Consider the following 24194-nt stretch of genomic DNA (forward strand, 5'->3'; position numbering starts at 1 on the left):
TTGAAACAGTCTAAGTTGCTAAGGTCTTGCTAAGTTGCCAGGACTAGTCCTGGACTTGTGATTCTCCCGTCTTAGCCTCCAAAGTACTGGGATTACAGGTGCATGCCACTACACCCAGCTAAGAAATTCCTTTTTTTTTTTTTTTTTTTTTTTTTTGTGGGTCTCGGGATGGAACCCAGGGTCATTCTTTCTACCTCCAAGATACACCCTTTGCCCTATTTTTTATCCTTTATTTTTGAAACAGGTTCTCGCTAAATTGCAGAGGGGCTCACTAAGTAGCTGAGGCTGTCTGCAAACCACAATCCTCCTGTCTCAGCCTCCCAAATGCTGGGATTACAAGCGTGCACCACCACACCCAGTGGTACTGGAATATTCTGCCTCTGAGCTACATCCTCAGCCCTCTTTATTTTGAAAGAAGTCCTCGCTAAGCTTGCAAGTGTCTTGCCAAACTGCTGAGGCTGGCCTTGAGCCTACAATCCTCCTGTCCCAGCCTTTTAAATACTGGGATTACAGGCATGCACCATCAGCCTGGCTAGGCATTAAACACTGCACCAACCCCTGGCTCCCCACAGGAAACACCCCTTGCGGCCACCAGGGGGCGCCCTCCTTGCTCTGGATTTGGCTGTGACCAAGGTCTGGGAAGAGGCAGTTCTGGGAGAAAGACCGACAACATTCCTGCAAATCTCTCCAGCGAAACTTCGGGAGTATTTGAATTAACATACACAAGACAGGCGTTTCTCTTTGTTTATTTATTAATGAGTCCAGATACACAAAGACGTAATAAAACGTGACATTAAGGGCTCAAGCATCGTCTAGATGTATAGGCTTCAGTCTCGCTGGACGACAAGGCCACCTGTCAGTCCTGTGGAACAGAGGCCGGGCGCGCTGCAGGCGCTCGACAATTCAAGTATCTTTCATTCTAAGTAAACCCAATGTGGAATTTCCAACCCGATGGGCCGCTGGCGGAGGGGACCTGTCTGTGGCTCTGGATTTACCGTCCCACATCCTAGGACCTTGAGGCCGGAGTTGTTATAGGCTGAGTCTCTTGGTCAATCAGGTACTCTCCACAGCAAGTGTCCCAAGGAAACAGGGACAGAGCCCTAAAAGAACCACCCACGTCTCCTGTGCGGCCCGGTGCACGGGAAGTAAGTAGCCATAGGCTGGCTAGCTCTGGGAAGAAACGGAGCCTCTAAGGTGTTGAAATGGCAGGAGGAAATCTTAGCGCACACAATACCAAAGACACGGGTGAGAGGGTTTCAGGAAGGGCGTGCTCCAGGGCATGCTTGGGTACCGCTATTCTTTGCAAAGCCAGGGTGACAACGCAGACACGTTCCAGTGGGCTCCTCGGCTCCTCGGTCCTGGAGTAGCATGGTGAACCAGGCTCCCCAGACCAACCCTGCCAGGCCAGGATGATGCGATGTACATCTGGGGTTGCTCCTGGGCCCGCCGTACTCCAGCCTACCTGGAAGCTGCCTCTGTCCTTTTAAAACATGGGGTACCCACCACCCATCTCACTTAAGGGGGAAATGTAGTCATGGGATGAAGCTCACCACTGGCCTCAGATCAGTGGCCAGCCTTTACCCAGTCTCCCCCGGGCACTGTGGAGCTAGGCTGCAGGCTGGGTTGAGGACAGACACACGGGAGGTGTTTTCAGAAGCAGGGCAGGAGCACTGCTCACTCCTGTAGTTGGTGGGAAGCCCTCTTCTGTTTATCTTTGTGGCTCAGAGCTTTGTTTTAGGTTGATGGATGTGTTTCCAAGGAGCCTCTGTGTGCTGGTGGCCTGGTGCCTGGGAGGAATCTCCTGGCAGCGGCTGCTTCTCCGTGTGCTGGGCTTCCAATCCTACTCCCCCTCTGGGCGCCACGCCGCCCCTTCCTCACGCTTCTCCTCTGAGCCCCATGGGCAGCTGCCAGCAAACCGCAAGTGCTGCAGATGTGGCCCAGGGGGCCTCAGGGTCGGGACAGGCCTTGGCCTTTGGCTTTTAACAACACTCCCTCCTATTACAGGGTCTTGGGGGACTCCCCAGTGCCTCACCTGGAATGCTCTCTCTTTTTATCTTTCCTTTCAGAATCAGAGAAAAGGGCCTTTTCGACAGATAGGAAACCTGATGCCCAGCTGGCAAAAGTCTGCACCGTTTCCTTCGGCGGCAGAATGGCTCGGCCCCGCGGGCTGGTGATCGGGCTACATTCGGAGCTCCGCACGCCTCTGGCTTTCTGAATCGCAGAAGAACCCAAGCGCTCACTCTCCTGGGGTCTCTTGCATGACTTTCTTTCTCCAGAGAGCGGCCCAGCCACCTGCTGGGGACGATCTAGTTTGCTCAGAGGTAAGGTGGCCACGCCACCTCATGTCCTGAACTTCCCTCAGCCGCGTGCCCCACCCGGCCTGGAAAAATCCAGTCTGTGCTTCCACCAGCAGCACCAGAGGGAGGTGGGCAGCGTCAAAGAGTTGGGGGGACTGTCCCTTGCAGAAACAAGTACACGGACGTCACATCATCAGCTCGACCTTCCATTCTCCTCGGATCTTACACTGAGTACACAGCACACACGGGAAGGGGCCCGGGCTCGCAGAGGAGCTGGTTAGTCAGCTCAGGGAATGGCTTTGGCTCCTGCTGCTCTAGCAACAGAACAGCCTGGACCTTTATTCTGTTTTGTTTTTTTGGTTAAGATTCAGCATCGGACTAGAGCTTTCTGGATGGCGTCCACTGCAGCTTTTTTGACATGTCGGTGGGTGTGGCCCGAGACAGCCCAGGTGATGGGAGAGCGCGGGGGAGGGACAGACTGGAGAGAGCCGGGCTTCTCGTACCACTGGGAAGGGCACAGAACTTAACCCGTGCTGTTGGGAAAATACATGGGCGCCTTTGGAAAGCCCATCAGTTTACCTGGGTTTGCACTTCCTGGAATTAATCAAAACCCCTTTTATTTATTTATTTATTTGTGATACTGGGGGTGGAACCCAGGGGATTTTCTATCTCTGGGCTATACACCCAGATCTATTTTATACTTTATTTGAAAACAGGGTCTCACTAAGTTGCTGAGAGCCTCACTCAGTAGCTGAGGCTGGCTTCGAACCTGTGCGAACCTCCTGCCTCAGCCTCCCAAGCACAGGGATTACAAGCGTGCGCCACCACGCCCGGCTCAACACCCTTTTAGAACTGACTTCCCGCTCATGCCAGCCTCCCACCGGAGAAGATAAGATTTTGTTTTCTAACGTCTGCGTCCTTGACCGTAGCAAAGCCCTCTGGGTAAAGACCTCTCCCTTCTCTAGTTCCTAGGCCGTGAGTTCCCATCCACTTCTGTCCCCTCGGTCATTCTGATTTCATTCTGGCTGGAGTTTGGCACTGCTGGGGAAACTCAGGTTAAAAAGGCAGCAACAATATCCCGGACATGGTACCAGAGAGGTCTGCCGCGGACATGGGGCTTCCCCCAGGCAGTGGGCGCAGACCCCTGTCACAAAACAGTCGTCACGGAAATAATTTAAAAATCTACAAAAGACATCTGAGCTCAGACACCGGCGGACTGGGGTGGCGGGGAGGACGCCTGTGCGTGCCCCCTGGCACACTGCGCGTGGATAAACACCTCCACGTCAAACCAACACGACGTGGTTAAGGGAAACATCACGCCCACTGGTGGGAGAGGGGAGCCGGGGAGAGTCAACACGCGGGGGGCCTGGAGGCGCTTCTGCCCACAGTGGCTTCCTTGTCCCCGTGGCGGAGACTGGGAAGCCGGCGGCCTTCCGCAAAGCCAGGCCCTGACACGCCCGGCCCCTTCCCGCGCCGAGTCCTCGGGCCCAGGGTCGTGGTTAGAAATGGTTTTCAGTGCAGTTAGGCCGTGGGGGTCCCGAGGGCTGGCGGTTCACTGTCGCTGTGCCCGGGGCCTCGGCCGTCACAAGATCACACACTGGAGTTTGTGGGTGCCGGTGGCCCGGTCTCCCCGCCACTTGGTCTTCTTCTTCTTCTTCTGGCTTTTTTCTGGAATCTGTTGCCTTTTGAACAATGAAGGGCAAAGAGACAAAAATCAGAATGGAATCTGCTTCTCTCTCTCTCGGAAAGGCTGCTGGAGGGGGACGAGCTTGAGACCAAGAAACTGGGCAGGGGGAGGAGAGAAAGCCCGACGTCGTCCTGCTGACGGGAACTGTTGACATTAGACTTCATCCATTCATCCACTTACACTGAAGGTGGAACCCGGGGACATTCTACCTCGGAGGGACACCCCAGCCCTTTTATTTATTTATTTATTCATTCATTCATTCATTCATTCATTCATTCATTCATTTTGAGGTACTGGGGCTTGAACCCAAGGGCATTCCACCTCTGAGCAATACCCCCAGCCCGATTTTTTTTTTTTTAACGGATGGAACCAGGGGCATTCTACCTCCAAGCTATACTCTCAGCCCTATTTTTTAGTCTTTTTATTTTTTATATTTATTTATTTATTTATTTATTTATTTATTTATTTATTTATTTATTTATTTTGAGGGTTTGGGGATGAAACCCAGGGGCATTTGACCTCTGAGCTACACTCCCTGCCCTATTTTTTATTCTTTATTTTGAAACAGGGTCTAAGTTGTGGAGGGCCTCACTAAGTAGTGGAGGCTCTCCACGGACCGTGATTCTCCCATCTCAGCCTCCCAACTGCTGGGATCACAATCGATAGCCACCATGCCCGGCTTAGTCTTTTTATTTTTGAAACTACGTCTCACTGAGTTGCGAAGGGCCTCTCTAAGTAGCTGAGGTTGTCCACAAACTGCGATCCTCTGGTTTTTAGCCTCTTGAATGCTGGGATCACAAATGTGTGCCACCATGCCCAGTCCTATTTTATTATTCCTTATTTTGAAACAGGGTCTCAGTAAGTTGCAGAGGGCCTCACTAAGTAGCTGAGGCTGTCCGCAAACCTGCGATCCTCCTGTCTCAGCCTCCCAAGTACTGGGATTTATAACACTGCACCACCACACCCGGCTTATTTTTTATTTTGAGTCAGGGTCTTGCTGAGGTGCCGAGGCTGGCCTCAAACCTGTGATCCTCCTGTCTCAGCCTCCCAAGTACTGGGAATATAGTTCTGCGCTACAGTACTTAGCAATGCCTACATTTATTGAAATTGTAGCTTATTATTTTTCCTTTCTAGCTTATGTTTTACGCTTGGTGGAGAGCTGGCCTCTGTTCCTGTGTTTCATATTTTAAATACGAAACAACAACAGATCAACTGAGTGCAGTAAGCCTTTTACGTGTTTTCTTGTTAACTCCTCCTACATCTCAACCTGTCCTGGGCACTGTGGGTCTGTAACCAAGACACCCTCTGCTCCTTGGTGGCCGCATTCGGGAGGCTGAGACAGGAGGATCGTGGCTTGCCGACAGCCTCAGCTACTTAGTGAGGCCCTCTGCAACTCAGTAAGGCCCTGTTTCAAAATAAAGAATATAAAATAAGGGGTGTTGCTCAGAGGTAGAATGCCCCTGGGTTCCACACCAAGTCCTGCAAAATAAAAAATAAAAATAACGCTGATGGGTTTAGTAGGTGGTATTTGAGGCGGGTAAGCTGTATCGGGGGGAGGCGGGTCACTGAGGGAGTGGCCTTGGGAACTACATCTGTCCCTGCTCATTTCCTGCGCCCTACTCAGCTTTCCAGCAGCTACGAGAGGAGCTGTTGCTTTCTGCTATATATTGACACCATGATGTCTGCCTTGGAGTCGGCCGACTGTGGACTGACCCTCAGAAACCAGGGGCCAAATAAACCTTTGCACCTCTAGGGTGCTCCAGTCAGGTCACCGAGACGAAGAGGCGGGCCGAGAGAGCAGACGACAACCTGGCCACGGAGCACGTACAGCGGCCTCCACCCACAAACCTGTTTTCGGTTGGGGGAAGGCAGAGGTGGGTGGAAAGTGCAGAGGAAAGAAATGTAAGGAGGCCTGGAATTGCCAGACTCCTGGTCTAGCAACAGGAGCTGGGTTCCTCCAGCCTCCGGCCTCAGCTGGGGCGGGCCGGGTGGCAGAGGCCCTTCCAGGGAGCGGGGCCGAGCTCACCTAATTACTCTCACGAGGTCGTGGAAGGCTTTGTCCACGTTGAGAGGCGGGTCCTTGGCACTGGTTTCTATGTAGGGAATCTGTAAAGCAAAGCTGGGCTTGGTCAAAGTGTCACTGAGAGCCACAAAGCCCTTTCCCACCCTTAGACGCACCAGCTTTCCATTCCAGGCTCACGCCTGGAATCCCCGGTACTTGGGAGGCTCAGATGGGAGGGTCACAGGTTTGAGGCCAGACTCAGCTACACAGTGAAACTCTGAGCAACCTAGTGAGACCCTGTTTCAAAACAAAACAAACAAACAAACAAACAAATAAATAAATAAATAAATAAAAGGGCTGGAGGTGCAAGTCAGAGGTAGAATGTCTCTGGGTTCAATCCCCAGTGCCACAAAAACAAAACAGAAAAGCAAACCATCAATCCTCAAAGGTTCTGAGGGGCCTGGACAGTTTTAGAGCCCCCCAGAACCCCCAGACCCCAACGGGCTCACATCTCCTTGGTGGCTTCTCGCTCTAAGGTTAGAAAGTTTTACTAATGGCTTTTCCAATTCACTCTTGTTTTCTAGTCCCAGAGATATTTAATAGCTTCCTAAAAATAGAATAAAGACGGTCTTTTTATATTCCTGAAGACTGAAAACTATTTCTTTTCTCAAATGAAGATCTCTTCTGATTCGACTTACTTTTCCTTCTGAGGTCTGTTTCTTTACCTCGAGGGGCTCTCCAACCCTCTAGCGGGGCCCCTAGTGTGGCCACCAGCAGGGAAAGTTGTGGGAGGCCGGGCCATGAGCAGGACCCCGAGCCCCGGTGACCTGGCCGGTCCGTGCCAGCCCCAGCCTGCCTGGCCCGGCTCTTGTTTGGTCTGTACCTAGCAGCCAGCCCAGGAGCTGAGCCATGTTTATACAAGAATAATGCTGCAGAGTCACACCGAAAGACGCGGCACAGGGGAGCTGTGGCCGCGGGAACCCCAGGGCCATGTCTACACCCAGTGGTGGCTGGCGGGGGAGCAGGGCCGAGGCTCAGCGAGGTCAGGACACACTCCTGGGGACACTCATCCTCTAAGACATGGACCTGCGATCCTCCTGTCTCAGCCTCCCAAGGACTGGGATTACAGGCACACACCACCATACCCAGCTTCTCCATCCCTTTTATTTATTTTTTATTATTTCATTTTATTTTATTTGCGGGTTTGGGGATGGAACCCAGGGGCATTCAACCTCTGAGCTCCACCCCCAGCCCTATTTTTTATTCTTTATTTTGAGAGAGGGTCTCACTAAGTTGCAAAGGGCCTCACTAAGTAGCCGAGGCTGTCCGCGAACTGCAATCCTCCTGTCTCAGCCTCCCGAATGCTGAGATTATAAGCGTGCACCACCTAGGCCTCCTGCCTGTAGAGCACCATTAGCCTCCCTACCCACCCACCCAGGGGTGCCGGGAGGGATAACCAGGCAGTGCTTGTGAAGGCCCTTAGGACTCCCGCACGCTTGACCACCAGCTACAAGCCCAAGACTGTGACAGTCAAACTGGCCCCTCAGCTACCAAGGAGGCCCAGGTTCCGTCCCAGGGCGGGCACAGCAGAGCCTTGGAGAACTGACTTTTGCACCTCCTCCCGTCCCGCTCATTCCCAGCACACACACACATATACCTACATTGTGTTTGGTCGCCATTTCTTTCCCTTGCTCCCTGGTGATTTTCCGTAAGTGCACGAGGTCCACCTTGTTGGCCACGAGGATCATGGGAAATGACTCTCTGGGAAAGACAAGGCACGAGGATCATGGGAAAAGATTCCTGGGATGGTGGTGCAGCCAGCCAAACCTCGGGAATCACACAACCCACAGTTCGGTGCCGCAGGCCTGGGGCTACGGAACCTACCCCCTCCTTTCCAGAAAGAGGCGAGGCCCCGGAGCTGCTGGCTGTGTTGATTTGCAGCCCCAGCCTTTTGTACGTGGTGGGGCTGGTCCAGCGGCTGGCTCCCAGGCCTGCCTCCAGCTCCCCACCTGTCTGATGGGCTGACCACGTGGGACGGCTGTGGGCATCGCTCTGACTCATGGAGGACAGCAGGGACAGGGCCCAGGACTCAGCTGGCACTCGGCAATGACAGCTGTGAAATGGGGGTGGCTTCCAGGAGAGGAAGTGTGGGCTCAAGAGACATGTCTGCCTGAACATTCTTAGTGAGATACGTGGCCAAACCCCCATCCCCGAGGGCGGAGATGCCGGCTCCCAGCATCTTCAGCAGCACCGGGTAATTTTGTCTTAAAAATCTGCAACCTATTGATGAACACCTAGGTTGGCTCATCATGAATTGTTATCATCTTCACAAGGCACTGACGAAAGTACATTAAAAGAAGAGCTAAAGCCGTAAAAAATGATAATCTCATAGGTGAAAATGGTACCTTATTATTTCTCTTACACTTCTTTGATTAGCAAGGAAAAGTAAATATTTTTTCCTAATAACCAAGTCGCTTATGGTCTTTCTTTTGAGGTTTGGATATTCAGGATGTAACTCACACTAATCCACTGCAGAGGGGTGTGTGTGTGTGTGTGTGTGTGTGTGTGTGTGTGTGTTAACCTGGTAAGTTATTTTTAACCCTTTCTCCTTTGGAGTAGGTATTAACTGGCTTTCCCATCTTTACTGGGATTTGTTCTAAGCTGACTGCCTTCCTATGAGTTTGCCTTGTATTTTCTTTATGCTGCCTCTTTGACATCCAATTAGCTGATGAGACCAGTTGGGCTTAAAACAGACTCCACATTATTTAATCATTCCATATGGTACACGGAAAAAAAAAAGAGCTTTTAATTAGGGGCTAATCAATCTCACAGACAAATGTGACTTAAATCAGTTACAATGTACGCTGGCGAGAAAATGCACGTTTCCTTTGGCCATAATAAAATCTGGTTAATTGGAGCTGAGGCACAAAGATTTTATGGAGGATTCCCCCACAGGGGATGGTTTATGTAGATGGGAGGTGAGGCTGAGTCTTGGAACTCGGGAACAGTGCAGCCCTAAAGAGAGAACGGGGCAGGCGATGGAGGACTGACAGGGACATGTGTGGGGAGGAGGGAATTCAGCTCTGCCCATCCGCTTTCGCCAAATCTGAGAAGGAGAGAGAGCAGAGAGAGAGAGAGCAGAGAGCAGAGAGAGAGAGAGAGAGAGAGAGAGAGAGAGAGAGAGAGAGAGGAGAGAGCAGAGAGAGCGGACAGAGAGCGGAGAGCAGAGAGAGTGGAGAGCAGAGAGAGAGGAGAGAGAGCAGAGAGAGAGAGCAGAGAGAGAGGAGACAGAGCAGAGTGAGCAGACATAGAGTGGAGAGAGAGCAGAGAGCAGAGAGAGAGCGGAGAGCAGAGAGAGCGGAGAGCAGAGAGTGGAGAGCGGAGAGAGCAGAGAGAGCGGAGAGAGAGCAGAGAGAGAGAGCGGAGAGAGAGAGAGCAGAGAGAGGGGGGGGAGAGAAAGAGAGAGAGGAGAGAGCAGAGAGAGCGGACAGAGAGCGGAGAGCAGAGAGAGTGGAGAGCAGAGAGAGAGAGCAGAGAGAGAGAGCGGAGAGAGAGGAGAGAGAGCAGAGAGAGCAGACATAGAGTGGAGAGAGAGCAGAGAGCAGAGAGAGAGCGGAGAGCAGAGAGAGCGGAGAGCAGAGAGTGGAGAGCGGAGAGAGCGGAGAGAGCGGAGAGAGAGCAGAGAGAGAGAGCGGAGAGAGAGCGGAGAGAGAGCAGAGAGAGAGCAGAGAGAGAGGAGAGAGAGAGCAGAGAGAGCAGAGAGCAGAGAGAGAGCAGAGAGAGGAGAGAGCAGAGAGAGAGAGAGCGGAGCGCAGAGAGAGCAAAGAGTGGAGAGCAGAGAGAGTGGAGAGAGAGCAGAGAGAGAGCAGAGAGTGGAGAGCACAGAGAGCGGAGAGCACAGAGAGCGGAGAGAGAGGAGAGAGAGAGAGAGAGCTGAGAGAGAGCAGTGAGAGCAGAGAGAGAGGAGAGAGAGCAGAGAAAGCAGAGAGCAGAGAGAGAGAGCAGAGAGAGCGCGGAGAGAGAGGAGAGAGAGCAGAGAGAGAGTGGAGAGCAGAGGGGGCAGAGAGCAGAGAGAGCATAGAAAGAGTGGAGAGAGCAGAAAGAGAGGAGAGAGAGCAGAGAGAGAGCAGAGAGAGCGGAGGAAGAGCAGAGAGCAGAGGGAGCAGAGAGAGCACGGAGAGCGCTGCCCTCACCTGTCCTTGACTCGCAGGATGAGCTGGTGGAAGCGGTCAACATGCTCGAAGCTGGCCTTGTCCGTGACCGAGTAGACGATGAGGAAGCCATCCCCAGTGCGCATGTACTGCTCACGCATGGCGCTGAACTCCTCCTGCCCCGCCGTGTCCAGAACTGGGGCGAGAAGAGGCCATCAGGGGCAGCCCCCACTGCCCGTGGACCCCTGGGCTGCTGCGTTCCCGCAAGACTCCGGCCCAAAGCAGCCCACCTCAGGACCTGCATGCATGCGGGGGCATCGGGAGACGGGGCAGCTGCTTTGGAAAACAGCCCAGCCATTCCTCAAAATGTTCAACACTCCACCCTGCAATGTAATTCAACGTACCCAAGAGAACTGAAAACGTGAGTGTGCCTGAGACCTCACACCTGAATGTTCACAACAACCACCACTCGTGAGAACGCCTAAAGTGAGCGGGTGTGGTAATCCCAGGAGGGTTGTGATCCTTGGGAGGCGGAGACCTGAGGATCGCAGGTTTGCTGCCAGCCTTAGCGAGGCTCTCACCAACCTTTGGGAGATCCTGCTTCAAAATCAAGAATAAAACAGGGCTGGGGTGGAGCTCAGAGGAAGAATGCCCCTGTGTTCAGTCCCCACTACCACAAAAAAGAACCCTTGAAGTAGAAACAATCCACTTACTTTAATTTTTTTCTTTTTGCTATAGGTGATTGAACCCAGGGGTTTTCTACCTTGACCTATAACCTCAACTCGTGTGTGTGTGTGTGTGTGTGTGTGTGTGTGTGTGTGTGTGTGAGAGAGAGAGAGAGAGAGAGAGAGAGAGAGAGAGAGAGAGAGAGAGACTGGAAATTGAACCCAAGGGACTTCTACCTGTGAGCTTAGCCCCTAGACCTTTATATTTTTTATATTTATTTATTTATTTATTTATTTATTTAAGTCTGGGGGTGGAGCCCACGGGCATTCGACCTCCGAGCTGCACCCCCTGCCCTGTTTTTATTCTTTATTTTGAAACAGAGTCTCACTGAGTTGCAGAGGGCCTCACTAAGTAGCTGAGGCTGTCCGAGAACCGACATGCCTCCCGAATGCTGGGATGACAAGCGTGCGCCACCACGCCCGGCTTTTATTTTTATTTTGAAATAGGGTCTCCCTAGGTTACTGAAAGTCTTGCTAAATTGCTGAGGCTGGTCTCCAACCTGCAATCCTCCTGTCTCAGCCTCCTGAGTACTGAGATGACAGGCGTGGGCCACGATGCCTGGCATGGGGTGTTCTTTTTGGGAGGTGATGAAGCCGTTCAGGAACTAGAGGGTGCCGATTCTGGAGATTAGAGCTGTGAGAACCAATCAAATCTGCGGCGGCATGACTCTGGGAACACACTGAGGACCCCTGACTGCACATGTGAATTTTACATGTGAATTATATCTCAGGGGGGAAATGACAGGAGGAAAGCTATCACCCTGCCTCCCTTTCTCTCGTTGACAGAGATGACCCACCCCGATTTGGCCCAAGACCCTCCCTTCCAGCTGAGCCGGCTCCTGTCCCCTGCCAGCCCCTGATGATGCGAGACCCACCCTCTCTCCACCGTCTTCCTACTACAGCGCTCCCTGCCGGCCTGTGGCCTCCGCCCCAGCCTCTAAATGCTGGCGTCTCTTTCCATAACCATGTGCGTTTCCTTGGCGGGCCCCATCTGTGGCTTCCCACATCGTCCCCTGATTTCCATCTCCAGCCCAGACGGCCAGCTGCTACCTACCTTCCCTTCTACTTGTATGTGTGACATGGAGTTTGGATTTAACACGTCCAGAATTAGACTCCTGATTCCCCCTCCCCCGCCCCCAGCTTGCTTTGTACCGGTTGTCCGTGTGTGTTGTGTGTGTACACACATGTGGGTGGTACTGGGGACTGAACCCAGGGGCATTCTACCTCTGAGCTACACCCCAGCCCTATTTTATTACTATTTTTTAAAATTCTGAAACAGAAGTTGGGTGTGGTGGCGCACGCTTGTAATCCCAGCATTTGGGAGGCTGAGACAGGAGGATCTAAGTTCGTGGACAGCCTCAGCTACTTAGTGAGGCCCTTTGCAACTCAGTGAGACCCTGTTTCAAAATAAAGAATAAAGAATAGGGCTGGGGTGTAGTTCAGAGGTAGAAGGTCCCCAAGTTCCATCCCCAGTACCACACCAAAAAATTCTGAAACAGGGTCTCACTAAGTTGCCGAGGGTCTTGCTAAGGTGCAGAGGCTGCCCTGGAGCCTACAAACCTCCTGCCTCAGGCTCCCAAGCCAGGGCCTGGTTCACGAGCAGGGGCCTCTTCATCCATCTGGTTCTGCCCTGGATGCCCTGCACCCTGTTCTCCACCAGAGCCAGAGCCCGCCTCCAAAACACCAACCAGAGGTGTCCTTCCTCGGCTCAAAGCCCTCCAGTGAGCCGGGCGTGGTGGCACACACCTGGAATCCCAGCACTCGGGAGGCCGCGACAGCAGGACTGCAGGTCGGAGGCCAACCCTGGCAATTTCTCAAGCCCCTGTTTCAAAATTTAAAATTAGATGGGTGTGGTGGCGCATGTCTGTAATCCCTATACTTGGAGGCTGGTACACGACTCACACCTCCACCGCTGAGCACAAGCCCAGGGCGGAGGCTGGTGACGGTCTTTCAGCTCCCAGGTGAGGGTGAGCGGAGAGGCCTGGGAGCCCTGGCTCTGAGGTTGGAAGCAACAGGGCTCTTAACAGCTGTGTGTCCCAGATGGGGTTATTCCACCTCTCCGAGTCTCAGCTCCCTTGCCTGCAAGGACCTGACCAATCAGAAGGCTTCTGGGAAGGCCTGACCAATCAGAGGGCCACTGGAGCAGGTGGGCTGGGCTTCCTAGAGGAAGGGCCCTCAGGGTACAGGGCGCAGCCGCTCTCCCAAGGTGTGGAAAGGTTCACAATTGATTTTATCTACTAGTTTGGCAGGCTTGGGGCGAGCTGGCTGCAGAGCAGCACCTTTATCCCCATCTCAATCTCGCAGGGTTGTTACTGGAGGATATGAAGCACTTGTGCAATGCGGCCTTCGGGAAAAGTCTGCTCGTCGTGACTGCTACGGAGGCTCTGGGGGCCCAAGATGGGATGAGAGAGGGCTTGGGGGCCGCGAGGAGGGCTGGCCACCAGCAAGGCCAGCCCTGGGGGCCTTGGAGACCAGCGGGCTCTGCTAGACACATCCGGGCAGCGATGGCGGATGCAGCCAGGAGGGAGGGTGAGGCCCAGGCCTGGATTCCATCACCCCAGGCCAGCAGCCATGCACCTTCCTACAGGGAGCGGCGGGAAATTCCTCCCTTATCACTGCCTGTGGGAAAGGAGGGTCTGCGGTGGCAAGTGCCCACTGTGGCAAAGGCCCAGGGCCGCTGGGCACAGATGCCCACCGGGTGCAGCCCTGGCTCAGAAACAGGCTCTGCACAGACGAAGGGCTTCCTCTCTCAGCTGGTCCACGTCCTCTCCTCCCGTCCCCAGGAAGAGTGTGGCTTGAAGTGTTAGGGCGGGGAAGCCAGGGCCAGGCCCCTGGGAGAAGACAAGGGCGCTGTGTGTGGGGTTTGGGCAGAAGCCAGGGTGGAAATGTCCCAGCTTCTGTGGGTGCAGAAGAGCCAGGCCTTGCTCTTTGCAAACCGGGGGCCCTTACTAGGGACTGGCGGGTGAGGAACAGGGCTGGGCCTGAGAGCTGAGGTGGGAAGGGGCATCTGGGATTCAGGGGCCCTGCTCTTCCCTGCTAATGGAAGACAGATGGAAGCTTCCAGAAGCTGGCTAGGCAGCCTGTAAGGTTGGGAGCCATTGGGGGAGGCCCAGAAACACCTCTCTTTTTAAAATTAATTAATTAATTAATTTTGTGGTACTGGGGATTGAACCCAGGGGTGTTCTGCCTCTTAATATTTCAAAACAGAGTCTCAGTAAGTTGCTGAGGCTGGCTTCAAACCTGCGATCCTCCTGTCTCAGCCTCCCTGTCACTGCAATATAGGCGTGCACCGCATAAGGCCTCACCACCTTCTGTTGTAAGCGGGCATAGCATCTGGCCAACACCCTCCTCCAGAGGCCTGAGCCTTGGGCCAGTGCAGGACGCAGCTTGACGGGATGGAGGGCAAGCTTGCAGGGTCAGGAGATCCGAGCCTGGCCCTCCTGCTAGCCAGTGTGGCTCCAGGAAAGACACTTCCCCAGATGCACCTGGGTATTTTCAGGTGACACCCAACAGAAGAACCGGGCACAAGAACTCTTAAGACAAAAGAGCGAAATCAAGGACTCAAAGACGTATCTGCACAGCCGTGTTCATAAGAGCACTATTCTCAATGGCCAGGAGGATTAAAAACCCACACAAGTATCCATTGAGGGATAAGCAAGGAATCAAAATATGGCAGATACACTTGGTGGAATATTATTCAGCTGCACAAAGGAAGGAAATTCAGACGTGCTACGACATGGATGAATTTCAAGATTCTGTGGCAGGTAAACAAAAGGACAAATACAGTATATTCCACTTAACATAACACTTATGTGGGGCACGAAGGTAAGTCAAACTCATAGGGACAGGAAGTAGAATGACGGGTGTCAGAGACTGGAGTGGAAAATGGTGACCTAGTGTTAAGTGGATAACCAGTTTCAGTTGGAAGAAGGTGAAGAAGTTCTGGAAATAGGTAGTGGGGATGTTTGACGAACAGTGTCCGTATACTAAATGTCACAGAAATGTTTCTTATGGTCACATTTTGCTGGGCCTGGTGGTGCACGCTTGTAATCCCAGCATTCAGGAGGCCGAGACCGGAGGACTGCAGTTCGCAGACAGCCTCAGCTACTTAGTGAGGCCCTCCTTCAACATAAATAATAAAAAATAGGGCAAGGGGTGTAGCATGAAGGTCAAATGCCCCTGGGTTCCATCTCTAGACCCGCAAAAAAAAAAAAATGGTCACAATGTTATATATATTTTACCACAATAAGAGCCCAAAACAATCTGAGAGTGGTGGTGCATGCCTATAATTCCAGCACTTGAGAGGCTGAGACAGGAGGAGCACAGGTTCAAGGCCAGCCTCAGCAACTTTGTGAGGTCCTCAGCAACTTAGTGAGGCCCTCTTTCAAAATAAAAAATAAAATGGTGCTGGGGGTGTAGCTTGGAGGTAGAATGCCCCTAGGTTTCAGCTCCAGGACCGCCCCCCCCAAAAAAAAAAAAACAAGCTCAACTCCAAGATTGGGCTTAAGGTCCAGGGCAAGGAGGGGCCCAAAGCCAGAAACCAGGAGAAAGGGGCAGAATGCAGGGAGAAGGTGGAGACCAAGTGGTGAGGAAGAGACATCCCCAGGCTGCACCCTTGACCATGGAAAGTGAGGGCGGGAGTCCCCAACCTCGAGGGAAATAACTCAGGGCAGGCTTGCTCTAAAGCTTGGGGTTCCACGGACCCAGGAGAGTCTGGCTGTTGGCGTCTGAGACCAGCTGCCTCCTGTCTCTTAGGTTCTTGGAGAACAAGGACAATGTGGCCCCTTGAGAGAAAAGAAGAAACAGGTGTGTAAGAAGGCAGGCAGCCTGGAGTATCCTCAATGTGGAGCCACAGGGAACCTTCCCGAGCAGGCCTGTGCATTGGGCGCGTGAGTCCCAACAGACCCAGGAGGACAGGGGCAGGAGCACAGTAAGCAGAGCCAGGGCGTGTGTCTGTTCATCCTGGTAATCCAGCCACACACCCTTCTCCCTGGGATTTCAACTCCCATTCCCGGGGGCACTGGGATCGGCTGTGTCAGGTGAACCAGGAATTCCTTACATGATTAGACTCAGTGTATGGGCGATATAGGGGAGTTCAAACCACAGATAGTTGTCGGAAACCTGGCCTGATTTTATCTTTGGCACAAAGTAATGACAGTAGCTACCACATCAGTGTTTGTAAGGATGAAAGGAGTGTGTGCCGACCCAAAAAGAAAACTTGATGAACACAGATGCAAAAATCCCTGATAAAATACTTGCAAACCAAGTTTGACAACACATTAGAAAGATCATACGCCAGGATAAAGTTGGTTTCATTCCAGGAATGCAAGGATGGTTCAATATCCGGAAATCAATAAACGTACTATGCCCCATAGATAGGTTCAAATATTAAAAAATCACATGATCAATCTCAATAGAAGCAGAAAAGGTCTTTGACAAAATCCAACATCCCTTCATGGTAAAAAGTCCTAAAGAAACAAGATACAGAAGAGTCTTACCTCAACATAAGAAGGGCTATATATAACATACTCAAAGCCAACATCATACTGAATGGGGGAAAATGAAAGTATTTTCTCTAAAATCAGGAATGAGACAAAGACGTCCATTCTCATCACTTTCTATTCAATATAGTACTTGAAATTTTAGCCAGAGGAATTAGGCAAGAGAAATAAAGGGTTTAACTAGGAAATGAAGTTAAATTATCCCTATTTACAGATGATATGATCCTATACTTAGAAGACCCTACAGATTCTACCAAAAAAAAACCCCAAACTTTTAGATCTGATAAACAAATTTAGCAAAGTAACAGTATATAAAAGCAATGGCTTTCATATGCCAATAACAAACCCCCTTAGAAAGAAATCAGTAAAACAACTCCATTCACAATTAAAACTTTAAAAAAGCCCTAGCTGGGGTGTGGTGGCTCACTCCAGTAATCTCAGTACTTGGAATTCTGAGACAGGAGGACAACGTGTTGTTCCAGGACAACCTCAGCAATGTAGTCAGACTCCATAACCTAGCAAGATCCTGCTTCAAAACAAAAAAATAAAATTAGTCTGGAGGGGGATATAGCTCAGAGGTAGGTTCAATCCCTCTTGTGCATGCACATGCGTGTGCACGCACACACACACACACACACACCCAAAACAAAAACTAGAAATAAGCCCAATTAAGGAGTCAAAACACCTCTACAATAAAAATTACAGAACACCAAGAAAATTGAAGAAGAAACTTGAAGATGAAAAGACCTCCCATGTTCATGGATCAGCAAAATTAATATTGTTGAATAAACAAAAGCAATGCACAAATTCAATGCAATTCCCATCAAAATACCAATGACATTCTTTACAGATCTAAAAAAAAATCCTAAAATTCATTTGGAAACACAAAAGATTCAAAATAGCCAAAGAAATCTTGAGCAGAAAAAACGATGCTGAAGGCGTCACAATACTGGATTTCAAAATATACTATAAACAAAGCCACAGTTGGAAAAACAGCATGTTGGTTGCATAAAAACCAGATTCATAGGCTACTCTACTGGAATAGAGTAGAAGACACAGAAATAAACCCACCCGGCTACAGTCATCTGATTCTTGACAAAGTGCTAAAAATATACTTTGGAGAAAAAAACAGCTTCTCTAATAAGTGACGCGGGGAAAACTGGACGCCCAAATGTAGCGGGCTGAAACGAAATCAAACACGGTGGCTCGAGCCTGCCATCCTAGTTTCTCAGAGGCTCAGGCAGGATGACCACTTGTTTGAGGCCAACATGGGCAACTTAGAAAGACCCTGTCTCAAAATAAAAAAGGGGGCTAGAATGTAGCTCAGTGGTAGAATTCTTACCTACAAGCGCAAGGCTTTGGGTTCAATCCCCAGCACCATTAAAAAATAATAATAATAAGACTAGATCCCTCTTCCTTACCCTGTACAAAAATCAATTCAAATTGAATCAAGATCTAAGTATCAGACCTGAAACTTTGAAACTGCTAGAAGAAAACATAGGGAAACACTTCAGTATAGAGGCATGGCGATGACTCCCTGAAGACCTCAGGCTCAAAGTTGCACTCAAGACCAGATCCAACCCGCCTCTGCTTAAGGCAAAATACAGGGCATCCTTTAAAAAAGCAAACTAATTAATAGTTTGCTGTAATGTTTTAAGCCTCTTCTTCTCCTCCTCCTCTTTCTCGTTCTCTTTCTTCTTCTCCCTCTCTCTCTCTCTTTCATTTTTTAGATGGGCTCTTATTTTGTTGATCAGGCTGGGCTCAAACTCAAGATCCTTGACCTATTACAGGCATGTGTACCACACTTGTTGTCTTCCTTTTCTTAACAGGAGACCTAGCTGGGGGTGGCGCACTTAACTGTTAACTCCAGAGGCTGAAACAGGAGGATCCTGTTCATGGGATGGAACTGAAGGCACAGTTGGGGGCAATTTGCAGCTCCAGATGAGGATCTCAGAAAAGAAACGGCTCAAATCAATGACCTCAATTTGCACTTCAAGAAAGTGACATCTTTACATCCAAAGTAAGCAGACGAGTGGAAATAAGAAAGATAAGGGTGAAAATCAGTGGAAGCAGGTGAGAAAAGCAATGAGTGCAAACGCTGTTTCTTTGTGAAAAAACAATATTTGTGAATCTGACCGGCCTACTCAGAGAGAATAGAAGACAGAAGTGATCACTGTCGGGAATGAGGAGCAACAACACCACAGATATCATAGAGGCAATAAGAGACGACTGCGAACCTGGCGTGGTGTGCACACCGGTAATCCCAGTGCTTGGGAGGCTGAGACGGAAGGGTTGCTGGTTCAAGGCCAGCCTTCGCAGCTTAGCAAGGCCCTCCACAATGTAGTGACACCATTTCAAAATAAAAAAATAAAATAGAGGCCGGGCGTGGTGGCGCACGCTTGTAATCCCCGCGCTTGGGAGGCAGAGACAGGAGGATCGCGCAGGTTCGAAGCCAGCCGCGTGCTGGCTTAGGAGACCCTGTTTCCAAATAAAAATATAAAAATAGATCTGGGAGTGTAGCCTGGAAGTAGAAGGGCTTCCAGGAACCCCAGTACCACCAAAAAAAATAAATAAATAAAAAATAAAATAGAGCTGGGGGTGTAGCTCAAAGCAAATAGAGCTGGGGGTGTAGCTCAAAGCAATCCCCAGTACCACAAAATGAGAGAGAGAGACAGAGACAGAGACAGAGAGACAGAGAGACAGAGACAGATAGAGAGGCAGAGACAGAGAGACAGAGACAGAGAGACACAGAGACAGAGAGAGAGATAGAGAGAGCACATGAGCATTATGAACACCTTTATGTTAATAAATTCAATAATTTTAATAAATTTAATAAATTTCTCAAAGTCACAAACTAGCAGAGTTCATTGAAGAATAAGGAGATAACCTGAATAGCCCTATTACAAAATTTAGTTTGCAATTTAAAACTTTTTCACAAAGGAAATTCCAGCCCCATGCAGCCTTGTGAGTGAATTCTATTAAATATTTAAGGAAAAAATAATATCAATTTTGCCCAAACTCTTCTAGAAAACTAAAGAAAAGGGGGTAATTCTCAACTCATTGCATAAGGCCAGCATGATTTCCACACCAAGATCAAAGATATCACAAGAAAAATACACACCAATATCTCTCAAGAATGTAGGTATAAAAATTCTAAACAAAACCTTAGAAAATCAAAGCCAACACTATATTAAGGAATAATACATCAAGAACAAGTGGGGCTTATCCCAGGGAAGCAAAGTTGGTTGAACTTTTAAAAAAATCAACCTAATTTACCATATTAGCAAACTCAAAAGAAAAAAAAATTATATCTTCAATAGACATAAAAAGGGCATTGGCTAAAAATCTAACATCTATTTTGAATAAAAATCTCTTAGCAAACTAGAAATAGAAAGGAACTCCCCTGACCTGACTAAAAGCATCTACCACAAATCTCCAACTAATGTGGCACTTAGGGCTGAAAGACCGAGAGCTTTCCCATTAAGACCAAGAGCAAGAATGTCTGTTTTCATGACTCATGTTCAACAGTGTACTAGAGACTTCAGTCGATAAAATAAGACAAGAAAAATAAATAAATAAAACCATCCGGATCAGAAGGGAAGAAATAAAACTGCCTTTAACACAGACGTGATGATCATCTATGTAGAAAAATCCAGTGGAATCTACCCAATAAAAAAAAAAAGCCACTACAACTAATAAGTGAGTTTAGTAACCTGCAGGTTACAAAACTAACATATAAAATCAATTGTATGTATATGTACTAGCAGAAAACTGAAAACTGAAATTTGAAAAGTTTTTAAAAATCATGATAGCATCAATATAGATATAGGCATAAATCTGGTAGAATGTGTAGAAAACCTACACACTCAAAATCTCTAGACAAATTGATAGAAAAAAATGAAAGAAGACCTAAATAAAAAGAGAGAGCTACTGTGTCTATGGGTTAGAACACTCAACACAGTGAAGATGTCAATTCTTCTCAAACTGAGATACAGATTCAATACAATTTCAATCAAACTTCAGAATTTTAACTGATTTTTTTTTCAGTACTAGAGATTGAACTCAGGGGCATTCTATACTCCTGGACCTATTTTTTTTAATTCTTTATTTTTAAACATGGTCTCATTAAGTTGTGGAGGGTCAAAATAAGTAGCTGAGGCTGGCTGCAAACCTGTGATCCTCCTGTCTCAAACTCCCAAGTGCTGGGATTACAAGTGTGCACCACCATGACCAGCAACCAATTCTAAGGTTCCTATTCTAAGATTCCTATGCAGCCAGGCATGGTAGTGCATGCCTGTAACCCCAGTACTTGGGAGGCTGAGACAGGAGGGTCATAAGTTCCAGGCCAGGCTCAACTACGTAGAGAGACCTTCAACAATTTAGGGAGGGTTCAGTGCCCCTGGGTTCAATCCCCAGTACATATGTATGTACATACATACATAAGAAAAGTGAATGAATAAAATTCATATGGGAATAGGACCTAGACTAGCTATAAACACTTTGCAAAAGCATAAATTTGGAAATTTAACATCTTACTTCAAGATCTATGTAGTTATCAAGATAGGGTGGTACTGGTGTTGGAACAAATGAAAGAAACATTATATAGACAACTGCTTTTCCTCAGAAGTACAAAGGAGTTCAGTAGGGGAAAGACAATCTTTAACAAATAGTATCGGAATGACTGCAGGTCCATTTACAGAAAAATAAAGTTTCTTCTTACCCTCGTGCCAAATACAAAAGTCAGCTCATGGTAGACCAGAAGCCTCAATGTAAAACCCTACACCATCAGTTTTCAAGAAGGAAACATAAGGAATAAAAAACCCTCTTGTGACCTTGGGTCAGGCAAAAATTTCTTAGATACCATGCCAAAAGCAGAATCCATCAAAGAACAATCTGGAGCTGGGCGTGGTGGCACACGCTTGACATCCCAGCATCCGAGGCTGAGACAAGAGGATCGCAGTTCGCAGCCAGCCTCAGCTACTTAGTGAGGCCCTCTGGAATTTAGTGAGACCCTGTTTCAAAGTAAAGAATAAAAAATAGGGCAGGGGGTGTAGCTCGGAGGTAGAATGCCCCTGGGTTCCAACCCCAGTACAGGAAAAAAAAAATCAAGATAAACAGGACTTCATCAAAACTGAAATTCTGGTCTTTGAAAGAAACTGTTAGGAGATTGGGAAGCAGGCCATATATCCCATAGAGAGCTTGTGTCCCAGAGCCTTTCAAAGCTCCCCTCCTAGACCAACACAGCCATTAGTGGGCCTTTGCTGAGGAGACGGAGTTGGGAATACTACACAGAAACCACAGGGACTCTAGAGCCCTGGTCTCCAGGCAGCCCTGCGTGGAGGGCACCTTCAAGCAGCTCTTTGATCCCACCCCTAGGATTTTTGAATCAGTAGGAACCTGAGAATTTGTGTTTCTACTCAATTCCTGGGTTACCATACTTTGAGGAATGCTAATTTAATCGAAAACTGAAAACACTATGTCACACACATGAATGCCCACCCCAAGCAAAGGCAATTGCAAATTAAACTATGCCTACTAAGAGATAATTTGTTTTCCTTATTTATCTGCATGTTTGTTTATTTTGGGTGCTGGAGATGGAACCCAAAGGCATTCTACCTCCAAGATATACCCCCCCCAGCCCAATTTTCTTATTTTTTATTTTGAAACAGGATCTCCCTAAGTTGCGGAGGGCCTCACTAAGGAGCTGAGGCTGTCCGCGAACCGCGATCCTCCTCCTGTCTCAGCCTCCCGAATGCTGGGATTACAAGCGTGCACCACCACACCTGGCTTTTTCAGCCCTATTTTATCTTTTGTTTTGAAACTGGGTCTCACTACAGGTTACTGAAGGTGGCCTTGAACCTGTGATCCTCCTGTCTCAGCTTCCCAAGTAGTAGGTACAGGCATGCACCACCTCACCCAGTTTCCCCTTTTGTGGTGGGGTACTGGGAATGGAACCCAGGGACATTCTACCTCCGAGCTACACCCCCTGCCCTATTTTTTATTCTTTATTTTTGAAACAGGGTCTCATTTAATTACAAAGGGCCTCACTAAGTAGTTAGGCTGTCCACGAACTGCGATCCTTCTGTCTCAGCCTCTCAAATGCTGGGATTACAAGTGTGCGCCGCCGCGCCCGGCTAAAACTGATTTTCTATATACTGATTTTGTATCCAGCAACTGTGCTGAACCCTTAATTAGTTCTAGTAATTTTTTTTGTGTGTGTGGGTGTATTCTAGAACCTTTCCTACATACAAGATCATGTCAGATATACACAAAATATAGTTTTACCTCTTTTTTGCCTGGAACCAACCATACCATGATGCTAAGAAGGAAATCATCCTGCCCCACTGCCCCCTCCCCCACCCGCTCCCCACCCCCCTGCGGGGTCGCCCCCAGGGTCTCACCGTCCAGGATGGCCCAGTGATTGTCAATCTCTGTGTGTTTCAGGTAGGAGTCTTCAATGGTAGGGTCGTAGTCAGGCACAAAGATCTTCTGGAAGAACTGGATGGTGAGGGCGCTCTTGCCCACACCCCCATCCCCTACCACCACCAGCTTGTAGGTGGGGAGGTTGTCGCTGGGGACGGCGCTGGTCGCCATGGTCCTGGTGGGTCAGACCTGGGGGGCTAAGACAGGCAGAGTGAGGCAGGGGACTCACTCCTTTCTGAATTCAGGGGGAAATGTGCATGGATTTTCCTTCCCTTCTTAGAAAGCAAAGTATGGTCCCCAACGTAGAAAGGTTTGACCCCAGCAACTTACAGAGATCCTGTTTCAAATATAAAAGTAAAAAGGGCTGGAGGGAAGAGTTTGGTGGTAGAATGGCCCTGGGTTTAATCCTCAGCCTGTTTGGATGAGGATTAAAACTGATTTTCTATATACCGTTCTTGTATCCAGAAACTGTGCTGAACCCTTTATTAGTTCTAGTAGTTTTTTTTGTGTGTGGGTGTATTCCATAACCTTTTCTACATATAAGATCATGTCAGATTTTCTATACACAAAATATAGTTTTACCTCTTTCTTTAAAAAAAAATAGTAAAAGGTTTAAAATGAGAAAATCAATGTATCATGTATCACCCTGGTCCCACTACCCAGAGATAATCACTGTTGAAATGATTGATTCTCCTGTCATTACTGAACACCAACTACACACCAGGCACAGTTTTGGGCACATGGTACCACTGGTTTTCTTTAAAAAATACTGCCAAAAGCCATGTCGAAGAGCTTCTCCACCACTCAATTCTGCCCTAGAACTACACACATACTGGTGAGAGCAGGGATGACACACAGGTTCACCTTGCACTGTTGGCTCTTATCGGCTGGAACATCTCCTATCGGTCCGAATGTTATGCAAGAAGGATTTGAAGCTGTGTCTGAGCCCAGAGGGAAAGAAGGCCATGACTGCTTAACACACCGAGCAACAGGACTCTGAGTCCCCTCGGACTCTGCAAACTCTCGGGGGCTGGCTCCTTTCCCAGTTCCTTTGCTCTCATGCCTTACATGGCAGGCTGCAATCTTCGGGCAACTGGTCAACCCAGTTCTACCTGGAGAGAGGGTTGTTCCAATGATGCTGAGTCCAGACAAGGCCATGGTTTTCCAGGAGGGGTGATTTTGTCCCCCAAAGATATCTGGGGGATGTTTGGGGTTATCAAAACCAAGTGGACACTACTGGCATATAGTTGGCAGAGGCCAGGGACCCTGCTAAGCAACCTGCGAGGTACACAATGGCCCCCACAGCAAAGAACAGCCAAAGCTGAAAACCCCCGAGCTAAGGAGGCAGCTGACGTGAAGGACCAGGATTCTGAGGAATGGCTGGAAGCCAGGTGTGGCGATGCACGCT

At 49.2% G+C, this 24194-nt stretch overlaps 1 protein-coding gene across 1 annotated transcript; it reads right to left on the reverse strand.

Moving 5' to 3' along the window:
* Positions 1-3879: 3879 nt before the first annotated feature.
* Positions 3880-22957, reverse strand: MRAS (muscle RAS oncogene homolog; the record flags this gene model as incomplete). The annotated part of the gene is made up of 5 exons (XM_080695930.1): positions 3880-3979; positions 6011-6090; positions 7648-7747; positions 10180-10333; positions 22765-22957. 5 exons carry the CDS (start codon positions 22955-22957, stop codon positions 3880-3882), a joined length of 627 nt encoding a protein of 208 aa, XP_080552056.1.
* Between the last annotated feature and the right edge of the window lie 1237 nt (positions 22958-24194).

The sequence above is a fragment of the Muscardinus avellanarius genome (genome assembly GCF_963383645.1).
Source record: "Muscardinus avellanarius genome assembly, chromosome: 5".
Classification (NCBI taxonomy): Eukaryota; Metazoa; Chordata; class Mammalia; order Rodentia; family Gliridae; genus Muscardinus; species Muscardinus avellanarius.